This window comes from Mrakia frigida (assembly GCF_051309035.1).
Source record: "Mrakia frigida strain ATCC 22029 unplaced genomic scaffold BDY24scaffold_29, whole genome shotgun sequence".
NCBI classification, from domain to species: domain Eukaryota; kingdom Fungi; phylum Basidiomycota; class Tremellomycetes; order Cystofilobasidiales; family Mrakiaceae; genus Mrakia; species Mrakia frigida.
The window spans coordinates 353,177-372,982 of NW_027481252.1; the positions used below are offsets into that span (position 1 = coordinate 353,177).

Sequence of the window (19,806 nt, forward strand, 5' to 3'; positions counted from 1 at the left end):
TTTCGTGGCGTCGCGTGGACGCGTTTTTCTTTTCCCACTCCTCGGCTTTGTTCTTCTTCGCAGAGACGAACGTCAATCTAAATATAATCTAATCCCAACTGAACGAAAAGTCAAAGTCCATGCACGCGTCTCTCTCCTCCTCCTTCTCTATCAACCCTCCCTCCTCCCGTTCGTTCCCCCTCTCACGAACTCTTCACCTTCCCGTTCCCATTCCCGTTCGCGACCCCGTTCGCCTTCCCATTCGACTTCTCCGAACCAGAAGCAAGAAGCTTAGCTTTCGCTTTCTTTTTCTCTCGATCCTCTGTGCTCACACGCAACCGAAAACGAAGAGACAGAAAAGGTCAGCGACGCGTCGAGAACGGAAGGAAAGAGGAAAAGGGAGCGTTCGAACCTGAGATTTTAGCCCACGCCTGTAAGAAACGGAAGCAAAAGGGAGGGGGGAGTGGTCAGCTGTGGGTAGAGAAGGGAGGAGGGAAGGAAGAGAGAGGGGATGGAAGGGAGAGGGGATGGAAAGGGAAAAAGACGAACCTCAACTCCAATCCCGACGAACACAACGGCAGTTCCGAACCATTGTCCCGAGGTGAGTTTGTGGTCGAAAAGGACGACGGAGAGCTGTTTCGATGGCGATCGCAAGAAAGAACAGAACAGACGATTCAGCAGCCTCGTTCTTCAACGCGTCCCTCCCTCAATCCGACCTTCGGAGCTCGGCGAACTCACCACCATAGTAACCAACTTCCTCGTCACCGTCACCATCACGAGCGTCAAGCTCCCGAACCCTTCGAGCGTTTCAAAGATGAAGAGCTGGCCCAGAGCGCCGGTGAAGGAGTAGAGCAGGAGGGGTTTGAGGAGGGTTGGGTGGAGGGAGAGGAAGGTGAGGAGGTGGGAGAGGGAGGAGTGAGGGGACGGGGCGGGGGAGAGGATCGGGATTCTGGTTGCGCAAAGAGAGATACGAGGGGAGGGAGAGGTTAGCGTTGGAGAAGGAGAGGGAGAAAAGGCGGTTGGAAGGGACGAGAGCGGACTCACCGAGGTAAGGGGAGAAGGATGAGAGGCAAAGAGATGAGAAGGGTGAAGAACGACATGAAGAACATCATTTGCTGACCTGGATCAGCGCAAGCGAGCAAGGGAAACGCGGTGTCAGTTCAAAGCTCCCGACGCGTCCATCCCTCTGAAACGCATCGAGCTCCCTGCGAGGGAAAACCGAACTCACCGCTAACTTTGAACCTCCTGAAGATCTCATCCTGTCCCGAGTTCGTCGCTCCATCAATCAACAGATTCACCACCAACAAGCCCATCCCAATCAACCCTTCCCGCCCTTGACCCTTCGGTGTCGTCGCTCCCTCTCCTCCCGCCGAATGCTTCGACGCCGGACCTTCCTTTCCGAGGAACATGAAGAGGGTGATTCCAAGAGTGACCAGAGAGACGACGAGATACTTGTGAGGAGGGAAGCGTCGTCGGTAGAGGATGACCTGGAACGAACGAAACGGGAAGAAGGTGAGCTTGAGCTCGACGCAGCAGAAAGAGCGACGAAAGAAGAGAAGAAAACAAACTCACGTTCATGAAAAGAACCGGTACGAGTTTACAGCTCTTCCCCAGCACCATGGTAGGGTAACTGATGAACCTGAGGGACGCGAATCCGAAAGGACCAGCCGAGGTGTTGAGGACGGCGACCTTGAAGTAGCTTTTCATGAGCTCTTTGCGATCCTTGGGATCTTTTGGGATTCCGAGGGTTTGAGAAAGGGACCTAGACTCTTGTTGAGGTTCCGCTGTTGTCGAGGGAGCTTGTTTTGGTGCTCTGAAGAGGAGGTAGATGAAGGAGGAGAGGAGGGACATGAGAGCTTGGGAGGTTTGGAGGGCGAGGATCGATTTGAAGCGAGCGGGAGGAGTGTGAGGGTTTGAAGAGGGGAAGGGAACGGAGACTGAAGCGTAGGAGTAAAGTAGATGGAGTGAAGATGAGCTTAAGACGGGCGGAGAGGGAGGAGAAGGATGAGAGGGAGAGACGAACGTCTTTCTTGAGCGACGGCCCAGAGCTGTAGATAATGAAGGAGGGAAGTCAGGACTGATTCGTAAGTGAGCCGAGAAGTAATAGTAGAGCGGCTTACGAGAAACATTGAGTAAACTCCTCCACAGCAAACTCCCAATCTGCAAGGAAGCGAAACGAGAGAAGGAGAAGGAGGAGGTGAGCTCGACGTTTCCTTCCTCCTCCTGCCCTTCAGCTCGCCGAGACCTGCTCACCTTAGAAGCGACATTTTTGAAGAGCTGAGATGTTCGACTAGCGAAGGCAATCTCTTAGAACTGAACGAGTGTGAAGTGACAGAAGTCGAAGTTGGGAGTTGAGAGTCAAAAGAAGAGGCAGGCTGAAAGTGAGCTGGCACGAACCGGAGGCTGTTCTCGAGTCGCCTCCAACTTCCATCCAGCTTCCAAAAAGATGGCGTCTTCTTCAAAACAGCATTTCGTGAGTGCAGTCCTCGTACAGAGACATAAGATCGATCGCTGACTTTCTGGCCTTCATTCTCCAGCAAACCTTCACGATTGGGAAGGTACGTTCGACCTTCCTCCATCTCTCTCGCTCCTTCTCCGTCCTCGACAAACGGAGCGCATAGCATCCAACATCAGCTTCGACGGAGTCACAGGACGCTGGAGCAGCCGCTCTCAGTCCGCTGGAGCTCGTCGAGGAGGAACAGCAGGAGAGGCCAGAGCTTGAGGAAGGGAAGGAGAAGACGAGCTTCGACCTCGTCAGTTTGAGCTCGAAGGGGAGAGAAGAGACGTCGATCCTGAGCTCGAAGGAAGATCTGCTCGATCTTCACAGACGGAGATCGCGATGGTTCGACTACAAGCATCATCTTCGACGGAAGATCTAGACTCAGAAGCTCAGGATTCCTCGAAGAAGCAGCAAGTACGAAGCTGACCTCCTCTCTCCTTCCCTCCCTTCTTCATCCTTCCTTCTCCAGCTCGATGCAGGCATGGTGAGCTTAACTTCCTCAACTTCAACGTTCCTTATACCCACTTCTACTTCCTGGCTGACTCTTGCGCTTTTCCGCTTTCGATGCTCCCACAGGCTGTACGTCTTTCCCCTTCGACTCCTTCCCATCTCCGCTCCTTCGACTTCAAGCTCACCGTTCGCCGTTCTCCACCTTCCACAGATCCTCATCGGCGAGCGAGCTCATCTTATCGAGTTCCCTTCCCTCCTCCTCCCTCCCGGTTCAACCTCAGGATCCATCGTCTCCATCTCCGTCCACCGAAACGTCGCCGCCGAACAAACCCACGCTCGAGCCTTCTCCTCCCTCCAATCCCAGATCCTCCAAACCTACGGAACCGAATCCCCTCAAGCTCCAGTTCTCTCCCTCAGGAACACCACTCAGACGAGTGTGACGCTCGAGTGGGGGAAGCTCGAGCTGGCGAACGCGAAGCTCCGAGGAGTCGAGATCTACAGGAATGGAACGCGGTTGGCTGCGATCCCGAATCCTGGGCACAACACGAGCACGAAGTTGAGCAGTCTGAGCATGGATACGGATTATACGTTCCAACTCGTGATGTGAGTGTTTGATTCTGGTTCGGGACGGCGGAAAGGGAGGTGAGGGAGGCGTCAATGGAGCTCGGACGCGAGAGCTGACTTTCTGTTTTCCTTCTCCTCGTTCGTTCTCAACCTCGAATAGGAAAACCACCGCTGGAACCTACCCTTCCAACGTTATCCGAGTGCGAACTCACACCATCAAGTTCGTCCATCTCTCTCGTTCCCGTCACGTCTTCTCTCGTTCCTTCACCCTTCACGTCGACTGACTCCTCGTTCCTCTCTCTTTCTTCCCCCTTCACAGCGACACCTCCGGAATCTCAGTCTGCTTCGGAACCGTTCAGGATCCTCACCACCTCCATCAGGCCAAGATCGCTCTCGACCAGATGGGAGCAAAGTACAGCGACAAGATCCAGATCGACACGACTCATTTCGTCTGCACCACTCCAGCTGGTCCTGTGAATGGAAGGTGAGTCCGATATCTGTTCTTTCATGCGAGAATCGATGCTGTTGGGGGACTTGGATCGTCGAGGAAGTCGACGAGTGACGCGGGTCGACGAAACTGACGCGTGTCTCGTCCTCGTTTCGTCTCCTCATTTCTCAGCGGTCCTTCGGTTGAATACCAAAAGGCTCTTCAGCTCACGCTTCCTGTGGTCGAACCTGGATGGGTTCTCGCTTGTTTGCACGAGAAGAAGTGAGTCTCTCCATCCTCGACTCGCGTTTCTCGCCTTCTTTGATCCCCAAACCTGACGCGTCCTTCTTCTCCTTTCCCTCTCCCTCTCTCAGGATGGTTGCCAGTTCGTCCCCCCCTTCCCCTCTCCCCTCTGTTCTCTTACAGCTCCGAACTGACCATCCGTCTTCTTCTCTAGTCTCCCAGCACATGCTCGGCTCCTCCCCAGCGTTCAACCCTCTCCCCTCCGCCACCTTCGAACGACCCACCTCCCCCTCCCTCCCTCCCTCGCCTCACACCCGAGCGTCCGAAGACCTCCACTCCTTCCCTCAGCAGCAGGACGACGCCGACGGACAAGAACGAGGAAGCGAGGATCCCGACGCTGGGATCAGTCCGGAAACCAGAGCGAGGAGGGAGGAGGAGGAGGCGAACGAGAGGGAGAGGAACAGACCGAGAACGCCTGGTGGAGGGGTGCTGAATAGGGGGTTTAAGTGAGTCTTCTTTTCGAAACGAGAACAAAGGATGTCGTTTTCGATTTGAGCGAAACGGATCACTGATCGTTTCGATCTTCGTTCGTTCGGTTCGTTCGTTCGTTCGTTCACAGATTCCCTCTCTCCTCAGCAGAAGGAGGACCACCCACTCCTCCTCCCGGATCCGAAACTTTCCCTCCTTCGCCACCTTCCCCAGTTCGAAAATCGTCTCCTCCTCCTCCAGCCGTTGTCGTCGAGGAGGAACCCACTCCCATCGAATCGGAACCCGAACCCACGCCAGTCGTCGAGACCCCTCCTTCAGCCAGCGTCGAGAGCGTTCAATCCCCCATCGAAGTCGCCATTTCTCCTCCTACGCCTCCTCCCGTACCCACGGTCGTCGAACCCGAACCCGAATCGGAACCAGAGGTCGCCGCCGTCGTCGTCGTCGAGGAACAACAGGTCGAAGACGCGTCGGTTCCTCCTCCTCCTCCTCCTCCTGAGATCAGGATCGAGGAAGCTGAGACTTCGCTGGGAGCGACGGAGGAGGTCGTGGTGATGGAGACGGTTCCTGTTGGATCTAGATCGGAGGAGGATGCGGAGGCGGAGGCGGAGGCTGAGGGAGGGAAGGTTCAAGGAGAGAAGGAGGTTGAGGTCGAGGCTGTCGTCGAGGAACCTGTCGCGTCTTTGGAGGAGGTGGAGATCGCCGAGCCTGAGCCTGTTGTCATCGCGTCGGAGGAGATCGATCTCGTTGGTGAAAAGGTCGAGGATGACGCTCCTGCTCCTGCTCCTCCTACGATCACCGTCGAGGGAGAGGAGGACGATGCTGAGGAGGACGACGACGAGGAGGAGGAGAAGGAGGACGGGTTGAAGGAGGTTGAGCTTGAGGGCGAGGGGGACAAGGCTGTGGAGGAGACGAAGGTTGGAGCTGGTGGGGCTGGTGGGGGAGGTGGTGGAGGTGGGGGAGGAGGAGGGAAGAAGAAGAAGAATGGGAAGAAGGGGAAGGGAGGGAGGAAGTGAAGGGATCTTTCGGGTAGACTAGTCTAATAGATTTGGTTTGGTTCTCTTCTTCTTTTCGTTTGCTTTCCCTTTTCCTTTTCACGAGTACGAACTTCTCTTTTTTGTATGGCTAGGAGCTGTAACAAGGAGAGAGACACAAGAGGGATTAAATAGACTGGTCGAGGATTGAGGGAAGCCAGAAGGCTGGCCTGGGGAAGTCGTCGGGAAGCGAGCTCGAGCTCCTCCTCCCTTCCTTTCCTTCTTTTGAAGTTGACCTCAACCGACGACCATCGCTTTCTCTTTTGGACTTTCTTTAACGAAACAAGGGACTAGACGCTTTAACACTAACACTCAAGGAATCCTAGGAGGGCCGTTCGACTCCAATTCCATCTCCTTCGCTCGCTCGAATGATGACCTCCTTCCCATCTCGTCGACTCCTCCTCCCTCGTTCTCGTCCCTCCTTCCTCCTCCGCTCAACGCTGCCCTCCTCCTCGCCTTCCCTCCTCCGCTCTCTCCACTCCACTCCCCCTCAAGATCCCAACCTCTCTCCTCCTCCTTCTCCTTCCCGCCCTTCCTCCTCCTCCTTCCTCTCCTCCCTCCAAGACCCAGCCCTCCTCCGAGCAAAGAAACTCCGACGACCTCCTCCTCCGACCGCTCCCTCGATCCCATCCTACCAAACCCCCGACGACTGGAAAGCCGAACGGTTCCTCTCCCGAGCCGCCAAGCGGATCCGGTACACGTTCGGCGGACAGATCAGGGACTGGACGAAAGCGACGAGCAAGGAGAGGAGGAACAGCAGGATCAGGACGTGGGTGACGACGGTGATCCTCACGTGGGGGACGATCAAGTTGGTCGCCATCTTGTGGGAGGAGATGTATGGGGTGGAGCCGGTTTATACGAGTGGGACTTATAAGACGAGGATCAAGTGAGTTCAAAAAGGAAAGGGAAAGGGAACGAGGGAGGGAGGGACGAGGGAGGGTTTCTGACCATCTCCTCGTTCGTTCGTTTCTTCTTTTGCTATCAGACTTCCAACAAAAGAAGGTAAACCCCACTTTCCACCTTCCTCTCCTCAACCGATGGCTGACTTTTCGCCTTTTTTTTTTTTTTTGGCCAGACCCAGAGCACATCCGAGAAGACGTCTGGAAGATTGTCACTCGGAAACGAGCAGAGTTCCTTCTCAAACGACGGGAAGCCTCTGTGATCTACGACCGACCTGGGAACCCCGTCAAGCGATGCGATACGTCCGCTCTTCAGTCCAACGAGGTCATGGAGGATCGATCGGCGGAAAAGATCCTGGAAGGAGCGGAGGGAGAGTGAGTTCCATCGCTCAAGTCGCGAACGCTCGTTTCCTTTTCGTTCCTTTCCTCTCGAGCTGATCTCCCGTTTTTGGTTGGGGTTGTTGCTAGTCTCTGTTTCTTTGCTGTCTTCGAGTACGTTCCCTAACACCCTTCAGCACATGACGCTCCTCCGAGTCCTGACAACCTCGCCTTCCTCCCAGCGGCCACTCAGGCCACAAAACCTCCGAGTTCGTCTCGAAGACCCTCCTCCCGACCGTCAACCTCGCTCTCTCCACCCTTCACGGTGGATCCTTCCAATCTCCCTTCGATCCTTCTCCACCTAGGTCGTTCACGTCCGTCGCTTCGGGCGTCAAGAAGTGGTTGTTCGACGATGGGTTCACCGGAACGGGGGGTCGACGAGACTTCAAGGCTCCTGAGAAGGTAGAGGTTGCGTTGAAGAGGGCGTTCGAGGCTTTGGATGAGAGTATCGTTTGGGAACGTGAGTCTTTGTGTTTTGGGGGATGGACAAGGAGGAGGAGGAGGAGGAAAGAACTGACCGTTTCGCCGTCTTCGTTTCGAAACCCAAGCCGTTCGACTCCTCGCACGATTGCCTCTCCAGTTCGTCCCTTCTCCCCTTCTTCAACCAACCACTCATCCGACGTACGTATCTAACCACTCTTATCTCATCTCCAGATCCGAAACCGACCTCTCGGACCCTCTCTCCGCCATCCTCCCCGCCCTCTCCGGATCCTGCGCCCTCCTCACCTACGTGGACGTCGCCGCCCAAGATCTCTACGTCGCTCTCGCTGGAGACTGTCGAGCCGTGGCTGGCTACTGGGTCGAGAAGGAGAAGAAGTGGAGAGTGGAAGTGTTGAGTGAGGATCAGACGGGGAGGAACCCGAAGGAGTTGGCGAGGTACGTCGTCTCGTCTCGTCTCGTCTCGGAACGGACGCGTCCGACCGGAAGAGATCGAGCGCTGACTTCTTTGTTGGGGGGAGAGTAGGATTCAGAGTGAGCATCCTGAGAGTGAGAAGAACGATGTGGTCAGGAGAGGGAGGATCTTGGGTGGGTTGGAGCCTTCGAGAGCGGTGAGTTTTTCGACCACTTCTCTCTCCTTTTCGTTTCGTTTCGTCCGCGTCCGAAGAAACTGACCCTTTCCCTTTCCCTTCTCTTCGTATGCAGTTCGGAGATGCTCGATACAAATGGCCAGCAGAGCTTCAACCTAAGTAAGTCCCTCTTTCCTCCTCTACGGTTTACCTCTTTGAACTCTGACGCGTTCCGTCCTCGTTTCACAGACTCTACGAAGAGCTCCTCCCTCCGGACCACAAACGACCTCGAGCTCCGTCTCCCAACCTCAAGACCCCTCCTTACGTCACTGCTCGTCCGGAAGTCACCCATCGGAAACTCGCTCTGGGACCGGAAGCGGCCAACTCGTCGACGGGAGAGTTGAGGTTCTTGGTGATGGGGACGGATGGACGTGAGTCTCTCTCTCTCTCTCTTCCCTCCCTTTGCTCTCCCTTTCTCTTTCCCTCTGCCGCTCTCATCGCTGACGTTCCTCCCTCCTCCTTCTCCCTCCGTTCGTTGGTTCGTTCCCCGCCACAAGTGTTCGACCGCCTCTCGAACGAAGCCATCGTCGGCATGCTAGGCCAACGCCTCGACCAACCGTACCTCACCGGAAAGGTCCTCAAGAAGGAGATCATGGAGCACGTCCTGACGGGAGGAGGAGCTGCCGACGGTGCGGGAGGGTTCGACGGGAAGAGGAAGATGAAGAAGAAGGACGAGGAGCAGGAGTACTTCTGGTACGGGAGGGACGAGAACGCCGCGACGTTCTTGATTCGGAACTCGTTGGGTGAGCGACGCGTCTTTTTCGAGTTTTTTTTTGGGGGGGGGACGAGATGGGAAGGGGTTTTGGCTGACTGACGGAGGTTCCTTTTTGGTTTCGGTTTCTGTTTTCAATCAGCTGGAGGAGACGAAGAAGCGTTCCTGAGGCTCATGTCGGTCAAGGTTCGTCCCGCTCCCTCTCCCTCTCCCTCTCCCTCTCCCTTCCCATCCCTCCCTCCCTCTCTCTCTCTCTCTCTCCTCCTAACACGCCCACCCACCCTTTTCCTTTCGTTTTCCTCCTTCCTCGACCCAACAGCCCCCCATCAGCCGCTACCAACGCGACGACACCACCGTCAAGGTCGTCTTCTTCGGGAACGAGCAACCTCCTCCGGTGACGGTCCTTCCTGAGCCTGCTGTGTTGGACAAGGGCGAGTGGAGGGAGGCGATCGATCCGTTCAGGATTCTGAGGTGGGGGGAGAGTCAGTATAGGGATTGATTGAGATTTGATTTGATTGGGTTGAGGAGAGGAGGGGAGGGATGAGATGAGATTCGGGACGACGCGTTTTCTTTTTTTTTTTTCTTTTTTTTTTGCGTTCGATGCAGTTGAGAAAGAGCAAGGAACTCGTTCTTCTTTTGTCTTTTCTTTTCGAAAAGCTTTCTCCGAAATCAAGCTCAGCTCGACTACTCTGATCCCTCCCTCTCTCTCTCTCTCGACGCGTCCCTCTTCCCTCTCTCAACCGTCATCGATAAAGTCCCTCCCTCTCCAAAAACCTCCTCACTCCCTCCGGCACCAACTCCATTCCATCCTCCTCCTCTTGCATCTCCAACCCTTTCCCCTCCTCCTCCTTACACCTGTTCCTAACGACCGTACTACTCACTCTCCCCCAATCCCTCCCCGCGTCCCTCGACCTTCCCACCCTGACGCTCCCAGGCGGGAGCGCTTCGAGCACGCTTACGTCGAAAGAAGGAGGAGGAGGTACGGGTGGAGAGGGGAGACGAGGGAAGTGGATGAGGAGGGAACCTGGGTGGGTAGAGGAGGGTGGTTGGCGGGTGAAGAAGGGCGAGAGGGTTGACAGGAGGGAGGTTGAGGAGGGGTAGTCTGCGTGAACGAACAAAGTAAAAGAAAAGAGAGAGTTTGGTTAGAGAAAAGATAAAGAGAAAGGAAACAAAAAGTAAGCGAGTGATTGGAGCTCACATTTCCTATCAAAGAACCTCCAAAGCGTATCCGTTCCAACCAACCAAGCCAGTCGGACCTGACCTCGTTCGAGCTCTCTCCTCTCCTCCTCGTCGTCGTCGTCCTGCTCGTTCTCGTTCTCGTTCTGGGCGAGGGTTCGAGCGTGCTGTTGAAGGAAGTTCCGAACGACGACGTCTTTGGCGATGAAGGCTGGTTCGGAGAGGATCCCTATGGCGAGGTTGGAGTGCGAACGAGGCGAGGAGGAGGAGGGTGAGGAAGAGGAGGAAGAGGAGGAGGAGAGGAGGGAGAGAGCGAGCAGATGGATCATTTGGAGTCGCTGTCTGGGAGGTTGGAGATTGAATACGAGAGAGCAAGGAAGAGTTAGCGTTTGTTTGAGATTGAGGAAAAGTTGATCAGGGGGTCTGGGTAAGGAAGAAGGAAGGAAGGAGAAACTCGATGTTGTTGAGCTCGACCTTTCCTTCCTTCTTCTTGACACTCACTCGAAGCTCGCATCCCCACTCTTCAACACCTTATCCACGTTCTTCACGCTCAGCAGCAGCAGATGAGCGTCGTACTCTCCCTCTCCAACCTCTTTATCGCCTCCCGGAGGCAAAGGAGCAGTAACGAGCGAGAGATGAGCGTTGGTCGGTGGATTCCACGAAGAATCCAGGATCGAGATGGTGAACGGTCCTTTCCGCGGAGGTTGAGAGGAAGAAGAGGATAGACGAGGAGCAGGAGGGAGAGGCCATCGTGGGTGGGAGGACCAGATGAGTTGGAAGGGTTGAGGGGAGAGGGGGTCGAGGACGGAGGAGAGGGAGGAGCGGAGGTGAGGGAGGGAGAGGGACATGTCAGTGAAGAGGAGCTGCGAAGAAGAGAAGAGAACGAAGAGGTTAAGTTTTTTTTTTTCGAGAGAAGAGAGCTCGAGAGAATTGGAGAGAGAGTGGAACGCACCAGGAAAGAGAGGACGAGAACGAGGGAGAGAGAGAAGAGATGGCCGTTGAAAGGAAAGGGAGGAAGGGAAGGAGGAGGAGGAACGTTGAGCTTCGTCGCTTTCGGAACCCTGGGAAGAAGGGAAAAGCACGAGCCAACGAAGGGGAAGCTCATGACGTGTTTTTCGCAGCAGATTTTCACCCTAGCGAGACTTGAGAAGTAACGCAATCGTCCCAACTGTCTACTGATTTCTTGAAAAAAATCTTCCCAAAGATGAACGAAATCGCGCGGCGCAGGGGTTTCCCAAGTCAGGCGCGTCGTCGCGTCCTCGCAGCCTTCCCCTTTCGAATCGCCTGACCCTTCCTCGAAAACGAACAGGTCAGAGACTCTCCCTTTGGTTTCTTCCTCCTCCCCAACCCCAACAATCTCCCAACCCTCTCGAACTGAAGCCTTTGAACCCTCCGCTCCAACAAGAATGCCAAAGTCCACCACCTCCTCCTCTCCCACTTCAGCCTACAAAGTCGGAGACAGGATCACCTTCTTCCCTAGGGGTCGAGGGAAGAACGAACATGTCAGTATCTCTCGAAGAAAGGAAAGGGAAGGGAGGATTGGGTGGCAAAAGACGAGTCGCTGACCCTTCGTTCACGGACTCCTCTTTTCGCAGATTGAAGCTGAAGTACGTCCTCTTTTCTATCTTTTTTTCTTCGAAGACGAGAAGAAGCTGATCTTGCTCTGTTTCACCTTTTTTTCGTAGGGAGAGATCGTTGACAAGATCACGGAGGATAGGGAGAAGGAGGGGTCGCACAAGGGGAAGGTCAGTTTGACCCTCTTCTCTTCCTTTCCCTCCCCTCCCTTTCCCTTGCATCCATCCATCCATCCATCCATCCGTCGTGGTTCGAGAGATCTATGCTGACTCGCTCTGTTTTCTTTCTTTCCTAAAAGAAACAACACATGAGGGCTTCGGAAGAAGATCGTGCGTCCCCTCTCTCGCCTCGCTCCTCCTCCTCTTCGTTTTCGCCACCGCATTCACTCACTCTCCTCCCTTCTTCCTCTCTTTTCACCTCTTCCTTCGCTCTCGCAATCCAGCTCAATACCTCATCAAGAACCTCGACACCCAAACGACCAAGTGTGAGTGTTCAAACACGCGTCGCTCTCTCTCTCTCTCTCTCTCTTCTCCCAACCCACCCATCTCCTCTCGCTCGATTCTGACCCCCTTTTCTCTCTTCGTTCTGATTGTGGAACAGGGGTCAAAGGAGGAGGAATCAAGGAGTGAACTCATCCTTCCTCGTCTCTTCGAAACTCATTCGCCGTCGTTCAGGGTTGATCAGGTCATGTCGATGTCGTTTTGCTGGTTTCTCTCTTTTTTGCTTCGTAACGTCTTTTCTCTCGCTGTTTTCTCTATGCTGGGTTGGTGGGTTGGTGGATGGTGATGATCTTTCGTTTTCTCTATCGCTCGAGTTTCTCTGGCTGGAAAAGGGAAAAAAGGGAGAGGAGAGAAGGAGAGGAAGATGGGACGACGCGACGACCCCCACGTCATGGACTCCTTTGCAGGCTTCGATTTCGAGGAAGGTCGATTTCGACCCTCCCCTCCTTCTTCCTTCTTGCTCCCAACCCTCACTCACTCACCCTCCTTCTTCACCAAACCATGTCCGACCTCTCCCCCATCATCCGCTCCATCACTCCTGCCATCTCGATCTTCTCCATCCCGTTCAAACGGTTCGGGTTGATGCCCATGTGCGTTTTTTGTTTCGAGCCCTTCTTTCCTTTCGTCCCTCCCTCCTCCCTCTCTCTCATCCTGACACTCTCCTTCCTTTTTTGTTCTCAGTGGAGGGAGGTCCACAGCCATCAAGCTTCAAAGCGGAGACATCTGGATCTACGTGTCGACTCCGTTGCAGGAGAGCACGAAGGCGGAGATTGCGAGGTTGGGAGGGGAGGTCAAGTGAGCTCACCTCCTCCCTTCTTTTCTTTCTTCGTTCGTTTGCTGGAGACTGACCTTTTTTGGCTTCCTTGTTGTATCTTCCTATTAGGTACCTCGTCGTCCCTGATATGGAACACACAATGAACATTTCTGCTTTCGTGAGTCCATTCCGAATCTCCCTTCCCTCCGAACCCTCGCTCACCTCACCTCCCTCTCTTCTCCCCTTCTCTCTCCCCTCTTCTTCTCTCCTTCTCTCCCTCCCCTCGTTTCTCTTCCTCTCGCTCAGCACAAAGCCTACCCTACAGCCATCTGCGTCGGACCCGAAGGTGTAGCAGCCAAGAAACCGGACGTCAAGTTCGCGTTCGAGTACTCGACGAACGGACTCGCTGGACCGGCGGAGAAGGCCGGGTTCGAGGAGGAGATTGAGAGTTGTTACTTCAAGAGTCATGCTAACAAGGTGAGTGTGGAGGAGGGAGAGGGTTGGATTTGGGGTGGGGTTGGGTGGGAGGGCAGGGAGAGGAGAGGAGAGGGGAGAGGAAGGGAGATTGAAACTGACCTTCGTTTTTTGGTTGTTGATTTTTTGAATAGGACCTCGCCTTCCTTCACAAACCTTCTGGAACGCTTATCGAAGCGGACGTGCTGTTCAACCTTCCTGCTACGGAACAGGTTCGTCCCTCTCCTCCCTCAGCTCGACTCGACTCGACTCGAAGCTCACCGCCTTCTCTTTTTTCGTTCGTTCGACCCAGCACCCCGGAAGCGGCCACGGCATCCTCGGTTCTCTCAACGGACACATGGCTCCTGGGACGACGATGCACAAGAAGATGATCGCTGGGATCGCTTCCTCGGATAAACAGTTCGTTTTCTTCCCCTCTCCCCTCGACGACGACGCGATCTCGCAAAAGCTGAACCTTTTTTCGTTTCGTTTCTTGCCAGCGCCTTCGGAGTTGCCGCTGCTATCGTCGCTGGCTGGTCTTGGGACCGTCTGATCCCTTGCCATGGAGATGTGCTCGAGACGGGAGGGAAGAACGCTTGGACGAGCACGTTGGGCGATTTGATCGCTGCTGCTGCTTCGCCTAAGAAGTAGAGTACATTGGTCTACCTATCCAGCTCTTCTTCCGTTGGTTTGTTTGCTCTTCGTGTTAATTATCTCGATCTTACGTTGTATACGCTTCCGTCGCCGTTTCGGTCGTGAAGGGAAAGGAAACGAAGGGGTGTGAATAGAAATCAACCGCCTCTTCCCGTCTTCGTTCCAACCCAAACCACCAGCAACACGCTCGCCTCAATGGCTACCAGGAGATCCTCTCGCTCTACTTCTCGCCAACCACCACCACCTGTCGTTCTTCCAGTTGCGAGTCCAGGGAAGTCTAAGAAGGCGAAGGCAGGACGAGCTCAAGCTCAACCCTCCTTCTCCTCCTCCCGCCGGCTTCCTCCTCCTCTACCGACGACCGCTGCTGCTGCTAGGAGAGTGCTGGAGGAGTCGAACATAGTTGAGAGGGAGGAGAAGGAGGTGGAAAATCAGCTGGGGGAAGGGGGAGGTCGAGGGAGAGGGCTGAAGAAGGTTGGAGGAGAAGGCAGGGTCAGGATGGGTTGAGCTCAAAGGAGGAGGAGAGGGAGAGGAGCAGAAGGTGGTTGTTTGCGTTCGGTGAGTCCAACTCTTACCCACTCAGGAGCTCATTTCAGCACCGCTGAGGAGGAGGGGGGCTCTCGAGCAAATTTGGGTGCTCTTGAAGTAGGGGAGGTGGGGGAGGAAATGAGCTCGAACGGTGAAGGAGGAGGAGGAGCGTTTGTTGATCGAACTCTCTTCGCGTTCCCTCAGAGTCAAACCCTCGACGTCGGTATCACCCTCCTACCAGCTCTCGACGAAAAACAATACTCTTGCCTACCCTACGAGTGCGGAAGGTGGGGGTGGGATGAAGGAGTCGAGTCCCAGTGAGCTAGCTCAACCCCCGTTCTCAAAAGCTCTTCGACTCGTTTCGAGGCTGACCCGCTCATTCTCACGGCGTCTTTGGATCGCCTAGATCACATCTACACCTCGGAGGACGATACTATGAAGGTTTACGAGACGAGTGTGAGGAGTTTGGTTCTGGGAGCGGTGGACGGTGTGGATGGGACGGTCTTCGCTTATGGAGGTGAGCTTGACGTCGTTCCCGCTCTCTCTCATTCTCTCATTCCTTTCGAGCTCTGGGAGGATCAGGAGCTGTGCTGACTGAGACTGGGCTTGGGTTCTGAAGCTACTGGATCGGGGAAGACTCATACCTTGGTAGGAACGAGTTCCTCTCTCGCCTCGATGCGAGCTCAGAATCGAGTCGCTGATCTTCGATCCTTCTTCTTATGTTGAACCTGCAGACTGGGAACCTTTCGGATCCAGGGATCATCCATCTGGCTACTGAGAAAATCTTCGAACAGATCGAGAAGGACTCGAGGAGGCAGTTCACCGTTCATGTTTCTTGCTCTCAGGTGAGTTTGGAATCCTCTTCGATTTCATCGTGCTCTCTCTGTTGCTGACTGAGTTGGTTCTGCCACTCCAGATCTATGTGAGTCTACGATCTTCTGTCGGTGAATCCATCGACGAAGCTCGGGTCGAAGTCGTTGTCAAGGAGTGAGTGCGTTTTATTCGAGAGAGGGAGCTTCGACGCGCGACGCGTCCTGATTCCCTTGATTTCTTCCTCTACAGCCGCCGTCACTTCAAGGAAGAACCTTCGAGATGTCATCAAAGCTTCCGAGAAGAACCGAACGACTCGTGCGACTGCTGGGAACGCTCAGTCTTCTCGATCTCATTCGATACTCACCATGGTTCGTCTTCTCGCCTTTCGTCTTCTGTTGTCAGGGTGCGAACTTCACTGATAATTCTTTGCTCACTATTTTATTGCAGTCAATCCAATCCTCGGACTCCTTGCCTGATTCTCAAGCCATCAACGCGTCGAGCAAGTCGGGAACCGTCAGGAGCGGGTGCCTCGTGAGCTGCCGTCTCTCGAGTGAAAGAGGAAGCAGCCGCCTGAAACACCACCTTCTTCTTCACAGACCTTCGTTGATCTTGCTGGCTCGGAAGCAACAACCGTCAAGACTGGAGATTCGAAGAAGGACGCGGAGAGCATGTTGATCAACCAGAGGCGAGTCGTCTCCTTAACTCCTCTTCTCATGATCTCGCTTTCTCTGACAGCCTCGTGTCTTTTTTTTTTCCTTTCTTCGACAGTCTCTTGACTCTTCGAAACGTCATCGGCAAGATCGTAGACAACCAGAAGAACGGCCAGTCGGAGTGAGATCCTTTCCTCCTCGTCTTCCTTCTTTCCTTTTCGTGCTGACTCGTCTCTTCTTCGTTTAGAATGGTTCCTTTCCGAAACTCGAAGCTCACCGGTCTACTTCAGAGCTCTCTCAGCGGGAAGTCGAGGCTCGTCTTCATCTGCAACGTCTCCCTTGGTGAGCTCGTCTCGTATTCCTAGTCTCTCGCCTCCGCATGTAGCGACTGATCGTCTCCCTCTTCGTTCGAGCAGATCCCTCGCAAGTCGAGCAGACCATACGTGAGTTCTCGTCTCTCCGTCGTAGACCAGAAGCGTTCTAGCTGACTTTCTCACCCGTCTGTGATGCTCAGGTACCCTGGATTTCGCCGAGAAGGTTTCGTTGGTCCTCACACGCCCGGCAGCGAGAATCGTGAGTGGAACGCGCCTCTCTTCTTCCCTTTGGCAGTTCGAATCTGACAAGAGCACTCTTCTTTTCACGCAGATATCGACCGAAACCGCCGAAATCACGCTCTACAAGGAGGAGATCTCGACGCTGAAGAAGCAGCTCGAGGAGCAGGTCGCCTTGGGTACTGGACTCGCCTGGAAGCAGGTCAGTTTTCTACCTCCGCTTTATCCTCATTCCGACGAGCCGAGCAGATTTATCGACTCCTTCGAACGTTTGCAGGCCGACATGGAACAACGAGCTGAAGACTGGGATCGAGAGCGACGGGAGCTTCAAGACCGACTCGCTAAAGCGTTCGTCCCTCTGTTTCTTCTTCCCTCTCAGCTCACCTGAACTGACAACGACCTGTTGTCTTCTTCATCAGAGAGAGCCTGATCATCAAGAGTGGGATACTCGTCGAGAACCCGAAGCCTCCGTCGCCGTCCAAGCCGTCCGAGGGGGGAACGGTCGTCGAGGTCGGACGCGTCGGGATCAAGCTCGAAGCTGTTGACGAGGACTCGGAGGTCGTACCCATCAGCTCTCACTCTCGAAATCAAATCATGGGGGAGCTACCAGCGGCTGCTCAAGAGGTTAGGCCTCGCTCGGAGCAGGTCGTCGTCGCTCAACTCAAGGTTGGTTCAGTCCGTTTGCGCTTCAATTTGCCCTTCGATGCGACGCTTACCGAGCGGTTTCTCGCTCTCATGTTGTTCAGAAACGAACAGCTTTAGCTCTCAACTCGCTCACTGCTTTCTCATCCCTGAACTCTGATTCCTACGACGTGAGCTTTCATCCTTTTCTCCTCGACGCGTCTTCCAAGCACACTCTCAAACTGAACTCTCCCTTTCCATTTCTTTTTCTGATCTCAGTTCATGAAGCCCAAACCCTCCTCCACCTCTCAGGTCAACGGCAAAACCAAAGCTCCCGGAGCTCGCTCACCAGCCTTCCTCCCAACCGTCTCTCGACCCGCCGTCAATCGTCGACTCGAAATCACCTTCAACCTTCACACCGCTCTCAACCTCCTCAAATGCTTCCCTCTCGATCCCAACGTGATCACTCTCTCAGGACTCTCGTCGTCCTCCTCGTTCGTCGTTATCGTCAGCCCAGGACAGAAGCAGGAGGACATCGACTTCTCGACGGGGAAAGGCTTCGAGGTCCTCACTTCGACCGACAAGCTCTACATCGACGCGAAGGGAGCCAAGCAGAGTTTGAGGACCAAGAAGGGGAAGTACAAACCCTACTTCTTGTGCTGTCCTTGCTCGTTGGGAGTGCAGAAACCGAAGAATGCCATCGTCTTCGCGACGGTGTCGGAAAACTCACATCATTACAGGACGGCTCATCCTTGGTGAGTTCCCTCTTGTACCTCTTCTATTTCATCGATCCAAATTGCGCTGAAATTGCTTCTCTCTTCCCGTGCTTTCCTCTAGACGACCTCGACGCCTTCATTCGTTTTCTCTTCCTCTTTGTTTGCTTTTCTTCGTTACCGCTCTCTCCCTCTCTTTCGCGCTTATCTTTACGACTTCGATTAGACTGAAATAATGACTATACGATCTTCACGGGTGCCGGAGTGGAGCCAGCTGGGCGAAGGACTGGAAGGAAGAGAACAATCGAAAGACGACGCGTCGAAGAACGTGAGCCTCGACCTCTTTCGCTGGTGAGGCGAGCCTTCTTCCACGTCGAACGAAAAAGGAGCTGGGACGAAAAAGACGCATTGCATAGGATAGGGTAAACAACCTGAGGTTCTCGAACGACCGCCAGGAAGGTCGAGGAGGGTTCGACGTTCGACGGCGAATCCGAAGTGTGAACGACGAACGACGGCTGAGGGCAGAAGGAAGACGAGAAAGAGTGAGCAAAAGGTCTAGCTGGAATGAGAAGCTCTCGAAGAGCTTCTTGAACTGACCAGATAGGTTTGAAGATTATAGAGAAGAAGAAAGGGAACAAGGCGAGCTGATCTTGAGAAGCGAGAAGACGAACGCGTCGTCTCGCTGCTCACTGCACCCCTGAGGAATTCTGGAGCTGGAGTCGTGTAGAAGGTCAAAAGGGAAAGGACAGCATCAGCTTGAAATTCCAGTCTTCGAAGGACGAAAGAAGCAAACCAAAAAACGAACCTGCACCATCGACCTCAACGATTCGAGTGCTATCTCTGAACTCACACCCCGGCGCAAACCAATAGAATTCAGCGTCGGCTCGAGGATCCGAGGTAACGGATAGATGCTCACCAGTGTACTTCAGCACTCTCATCTGCAAGTTCTGCCTCAGGAGACGCAAAGCCTCTTCAGCTTCAGCAGGACTTCTCTCTTCCGTTCGCTCCTCCTGTTCCCTCCTCAATTCCTCTTCCGCGATCTCCTCCCCCAGACAGAATTCGTTCCAAGCCGTCTCGCACACGACTCCCAAACGCAGGATCAGTGGGTCGACGGTCAGAAAGGCGGCCTCGTCCGCTTTCCGAGCCTTCCTCGCGATGTCTCGACCTCTTTGAGACAAGAGAACGAACTGGAACGCCTCCGCGAAGAGGTGAAGGAAGGGAGGGATGGGGAGGTGGGCAGTTATGGTGTCGATTCGAACGAAAGGAATGGAGGAGACGAAAGTGGAGTAGGCTTGGAGAGGGCAAGAGGTGATTCGATCTGAGGAGAGAGAAGAAGGCAGGGAGAGGGAGTCGAACAAGATCAGTCCCACCCAGCTTGCCACCATTCTTAGACCCGTCAACCGAGACTCACAAGGCAAGACACCTCCATGTTCCAACAGCTCGAGTCCGGTAAAACTTCCTGGTCTGAGGAGCCTAACGATTGCGGGAACAACGATGACCCTAGCGATGAGCTCCTCCTGCTCGTTGAGACTCCAGAGGAAGTGAACGACGAGAGAGCTTCTGCTAGGTTGAGCGAAAGTGTTCTCTTCGAGAAACCTTTCCAGAGCCTCTATTCTCGGTTTGACTGTGATGGAGAGCTGTCTGATGTTCTTGAAGGAAAGGGAGGAGGAGAGACGAGGGAGATGGTGAAGGAGGAGGTGTCGTTCGTCTGATTCGTTTTCGGCGAGCGCCTATGAGAGAGTCACAGGACAACCAGTTTAGCATACGATAGCAGAGAAGTCATCTCGAATAGGGGGACTCACGATTCTCTCCAGGATGCGTTGGAAGCCGTCTCGTCGTGAGATGTGGACGTGCTCGTTGAGGAGTGGTTGGGCGACGGAGAAACAGGGCAGAGAGACGAGAGCCCACGCTTTCAAAGTGGAGACCGAGTCGGATTCGTGGATGATGAGGTGGATGATTTCGACGGGGATGACCTTGGAAAGGGAGAAGGAGCGAAGTCGCATAGCGGAAGGAGAAGGGAGAGGGTGGAGGTAGGTAGGTAGGTAGCATTCAATAGACGAAATGTTCCTCGAATGCAAAGCA

At 54.4% G+C, this 19,806-nt stretch overlaps 8 protein-coding genes across 8 annotated transcripts; 5 read left to right on the forward strand and 3 right to left on the reverse strand.

Annotated features, from left to right (window-relative positions):
* Positions 1–56: 56 nt before the first annotated feature.
* HUT1 (UDP-galactose transporter HUT1) lies at positions 57–2,324 on the reverse strand. The gene is made up of 10 exons (XM_076641671.1): positions 2,233–2,324; positions 2,100–2,139; positions 2,003–2,027; positions 1,552–1,916; positions 1,208–1,466; positions 1,024–1,099; positions 718–928; positions 529–612; positions 392–410; positions 57–301 (listed from the first exon to the last, which is right to left on the reverse strand). Exons 1-10 carry the CDS (start codon positions 2,244–2,246, stop codon positions 183–185), a joined length of 1,212 nt encoding a protein of 403 aa, XP_076494160.1. The 5' UTR covers positions 2,247–2,324; the 3' UTR covers positions 57–182.
* Positions 2,325–2,960: 636 nt separating this feature from the next.
* CHS5 (Chs5p) lies at positions 2,961–4,206 on the forward strand (the record flags this gene model as incomplete). The annotated part of the gene is made up of 4 exons (XM_076637520.1): positions 2,961–3,532; positions 3,654–3,713; positions 3,813–3,977; positions 4,113–4,206. The coding sequence occupies 4 exons, from the start codon at positions 2,961–2,963 to the stop codon at positions 4,204–4,206; spliced, it is 891 nt and encodes a 296-aa protein (XP_076494161.1).
* A 1,667-nt stretch (positions 4,207–5,873) lies between these two features.
* Positions 5,874–9,319, forward strand: PTC5 (type 2C protein phosphatase PTC5). The gene is made up of 13 exons (XM_076641672.1): positions 5,874–6,569; positions 6,669–6,685; positions 6,759–6,957; positions 7,051–7,074; positions 7,143–7,420; positions 7,509–7,539; positions 7,615–7,836; positions 7,925–8,009; positions 8,104–8,147; positions 8,217–8,398; positions 8,525–8,770; positions 8,882–8,925; positions 9,059–9,319. The coding sequence occupies exons 1-13, from the start codon at positions 6,052–6,054 to the stop codon at positions 9,236–9,238; spliced, it is 2,070 nt and encodes a 689-aa protein (XP_076494162.1). The 5' UTR covers positions 5,874–6,051; the 3' UTR covers positions 9,239–9,319.
* A 149-nt stretch (positions 9,320–9,468) lies between these two features.
* On the reverse strand, positions 9,469–10,972 carry POF1 (nicotinamide-nucleotide adenylyltransferase). Its single transcript, XM_076644787.1, has 4 exons — positions 10,868–10,972; positions 10,417–10,778; positions 9,938–10,257; positions 9,469–9,841 (listed from the first exon to the last, which is right to left on the reverse strand). The coding sequence occupies exons 2-4, from the start codon at positions 10,761–10,763 to the stop codon at positions 9,483–9,485; spliced, it is 1,026 nt and encodes a 341-aa protein (XP_076494163.1). The 5' UTR covers positions 10,764–10,778; positions 10,868–10,972; the 3' UTR covers positions 9,469–9,482.
* A 297-nt stretch (positions 10,973–11,269) lies between these two features.
* On the forward strand, positions 11,270–12,346 carry BDY24DRAFT_443675 (DUF2945 domain-containing protein). The gene is made up of 6 exons (XM_076644788.1): positions 11,270–11,417; positions 11,511–11,522; positions 11,601–11,660; positions 11,789–11,819; positions 11,933–11,974; positions 12,091–12,346. Exons 1-6 carry the CDS (start codon positions 11,322–11,324, stop codon positions 12,117–12,119), a joined length of 270 nt encoding a protein of 89 aa, XP_076494164.1. The 5' UTR covers positions 11,270–11,321; the 3' UTR covers positions 12,120–12,346.
* Positions 12,347–12,426: 80 nt separating this feature from the next.
* BDY24DRAFT_398301 (uncharacterized protein) lies at positions 12,427–13,932 on the forward strand. The gene is made up of 7 exons (XM_076641673.1): positions 12,427–12,580; positions 12,672–12,785; positions 12,874–12,922; positions 13,051–13,221; positions 13,353–13,430; positions 13,511–13,617; positions 13,698–13,932. The coding sequence occupies exons 1-7, from the start codon at positions 12,492–12,494 to the stop codon at positions 13,846–13,848; spliced, it is 759 nt and encodes a 252-aa protein (XP_076494165.1). The 5' UTR covers positions 12,427–12,491; the 3' UTR covers positions 13,849–13,932.
* Positions 13,933–14,046: 114 nt separating this feature from the next.
* Positions 14,047–17,770, forward strand: BDY24DRAFT_417593 (P-loop containing nucleoside triphosphate hydrolase protein; the record flags this gene model as incomplete). Its single annotated transcript, XM_076643738.1, has 18 exons — positions 14,047–14,240; positions 14,581–14,693; positions 14,783–14,893; positions 14,996–15,024; positions 15,111–15,221; positions 15,293–15,363; positions 15,455–15,557; positions 15,637–15,720; positions 15,786–15,859; positions 15,958–16,020; positions 16,087–16,181; positions 16,256–16,282; positions 16,354–16,412; positions 16,485–16,592; positions 16,668–16,738; positions 16,810–17,056; positions 17,137–17,202; positions 17,291–17,770. The coding sequence occupies 18 exons, from the start codon at positions 14,047–14,049 to the stop codon at positions 17,768–17,770; spliced, it is 2,106 nt and encodes a 701-aa protein (XP_076494166.1).
* Positions 17,771–18,240: 470 nt separating this feature from the next.
* BDY24DRAFT_398328 (uncharacterized protein) lies at positions 18,241–19,768 on the reverse strand. The gene is made up of 2 exons (XM_076641674.1): positions 19,527–19,768; positions 18,241–19,454 (listed from the first exon to the last, which is right to left on the reverse strand). Exons 1-2 carry the CDS (start codon positions 19,725–19,727, stop codon positions 18,456–18,458), a joined length of 1,200 nt encoding a protein of 399 aa, XP_076494167.1. The 5' UTR covers positions 19,728–19,768; the 3' UTR covers positions 18,241–18,455.
* Positions 19,769–19,806: the final 38 nt, after the last annotated feature.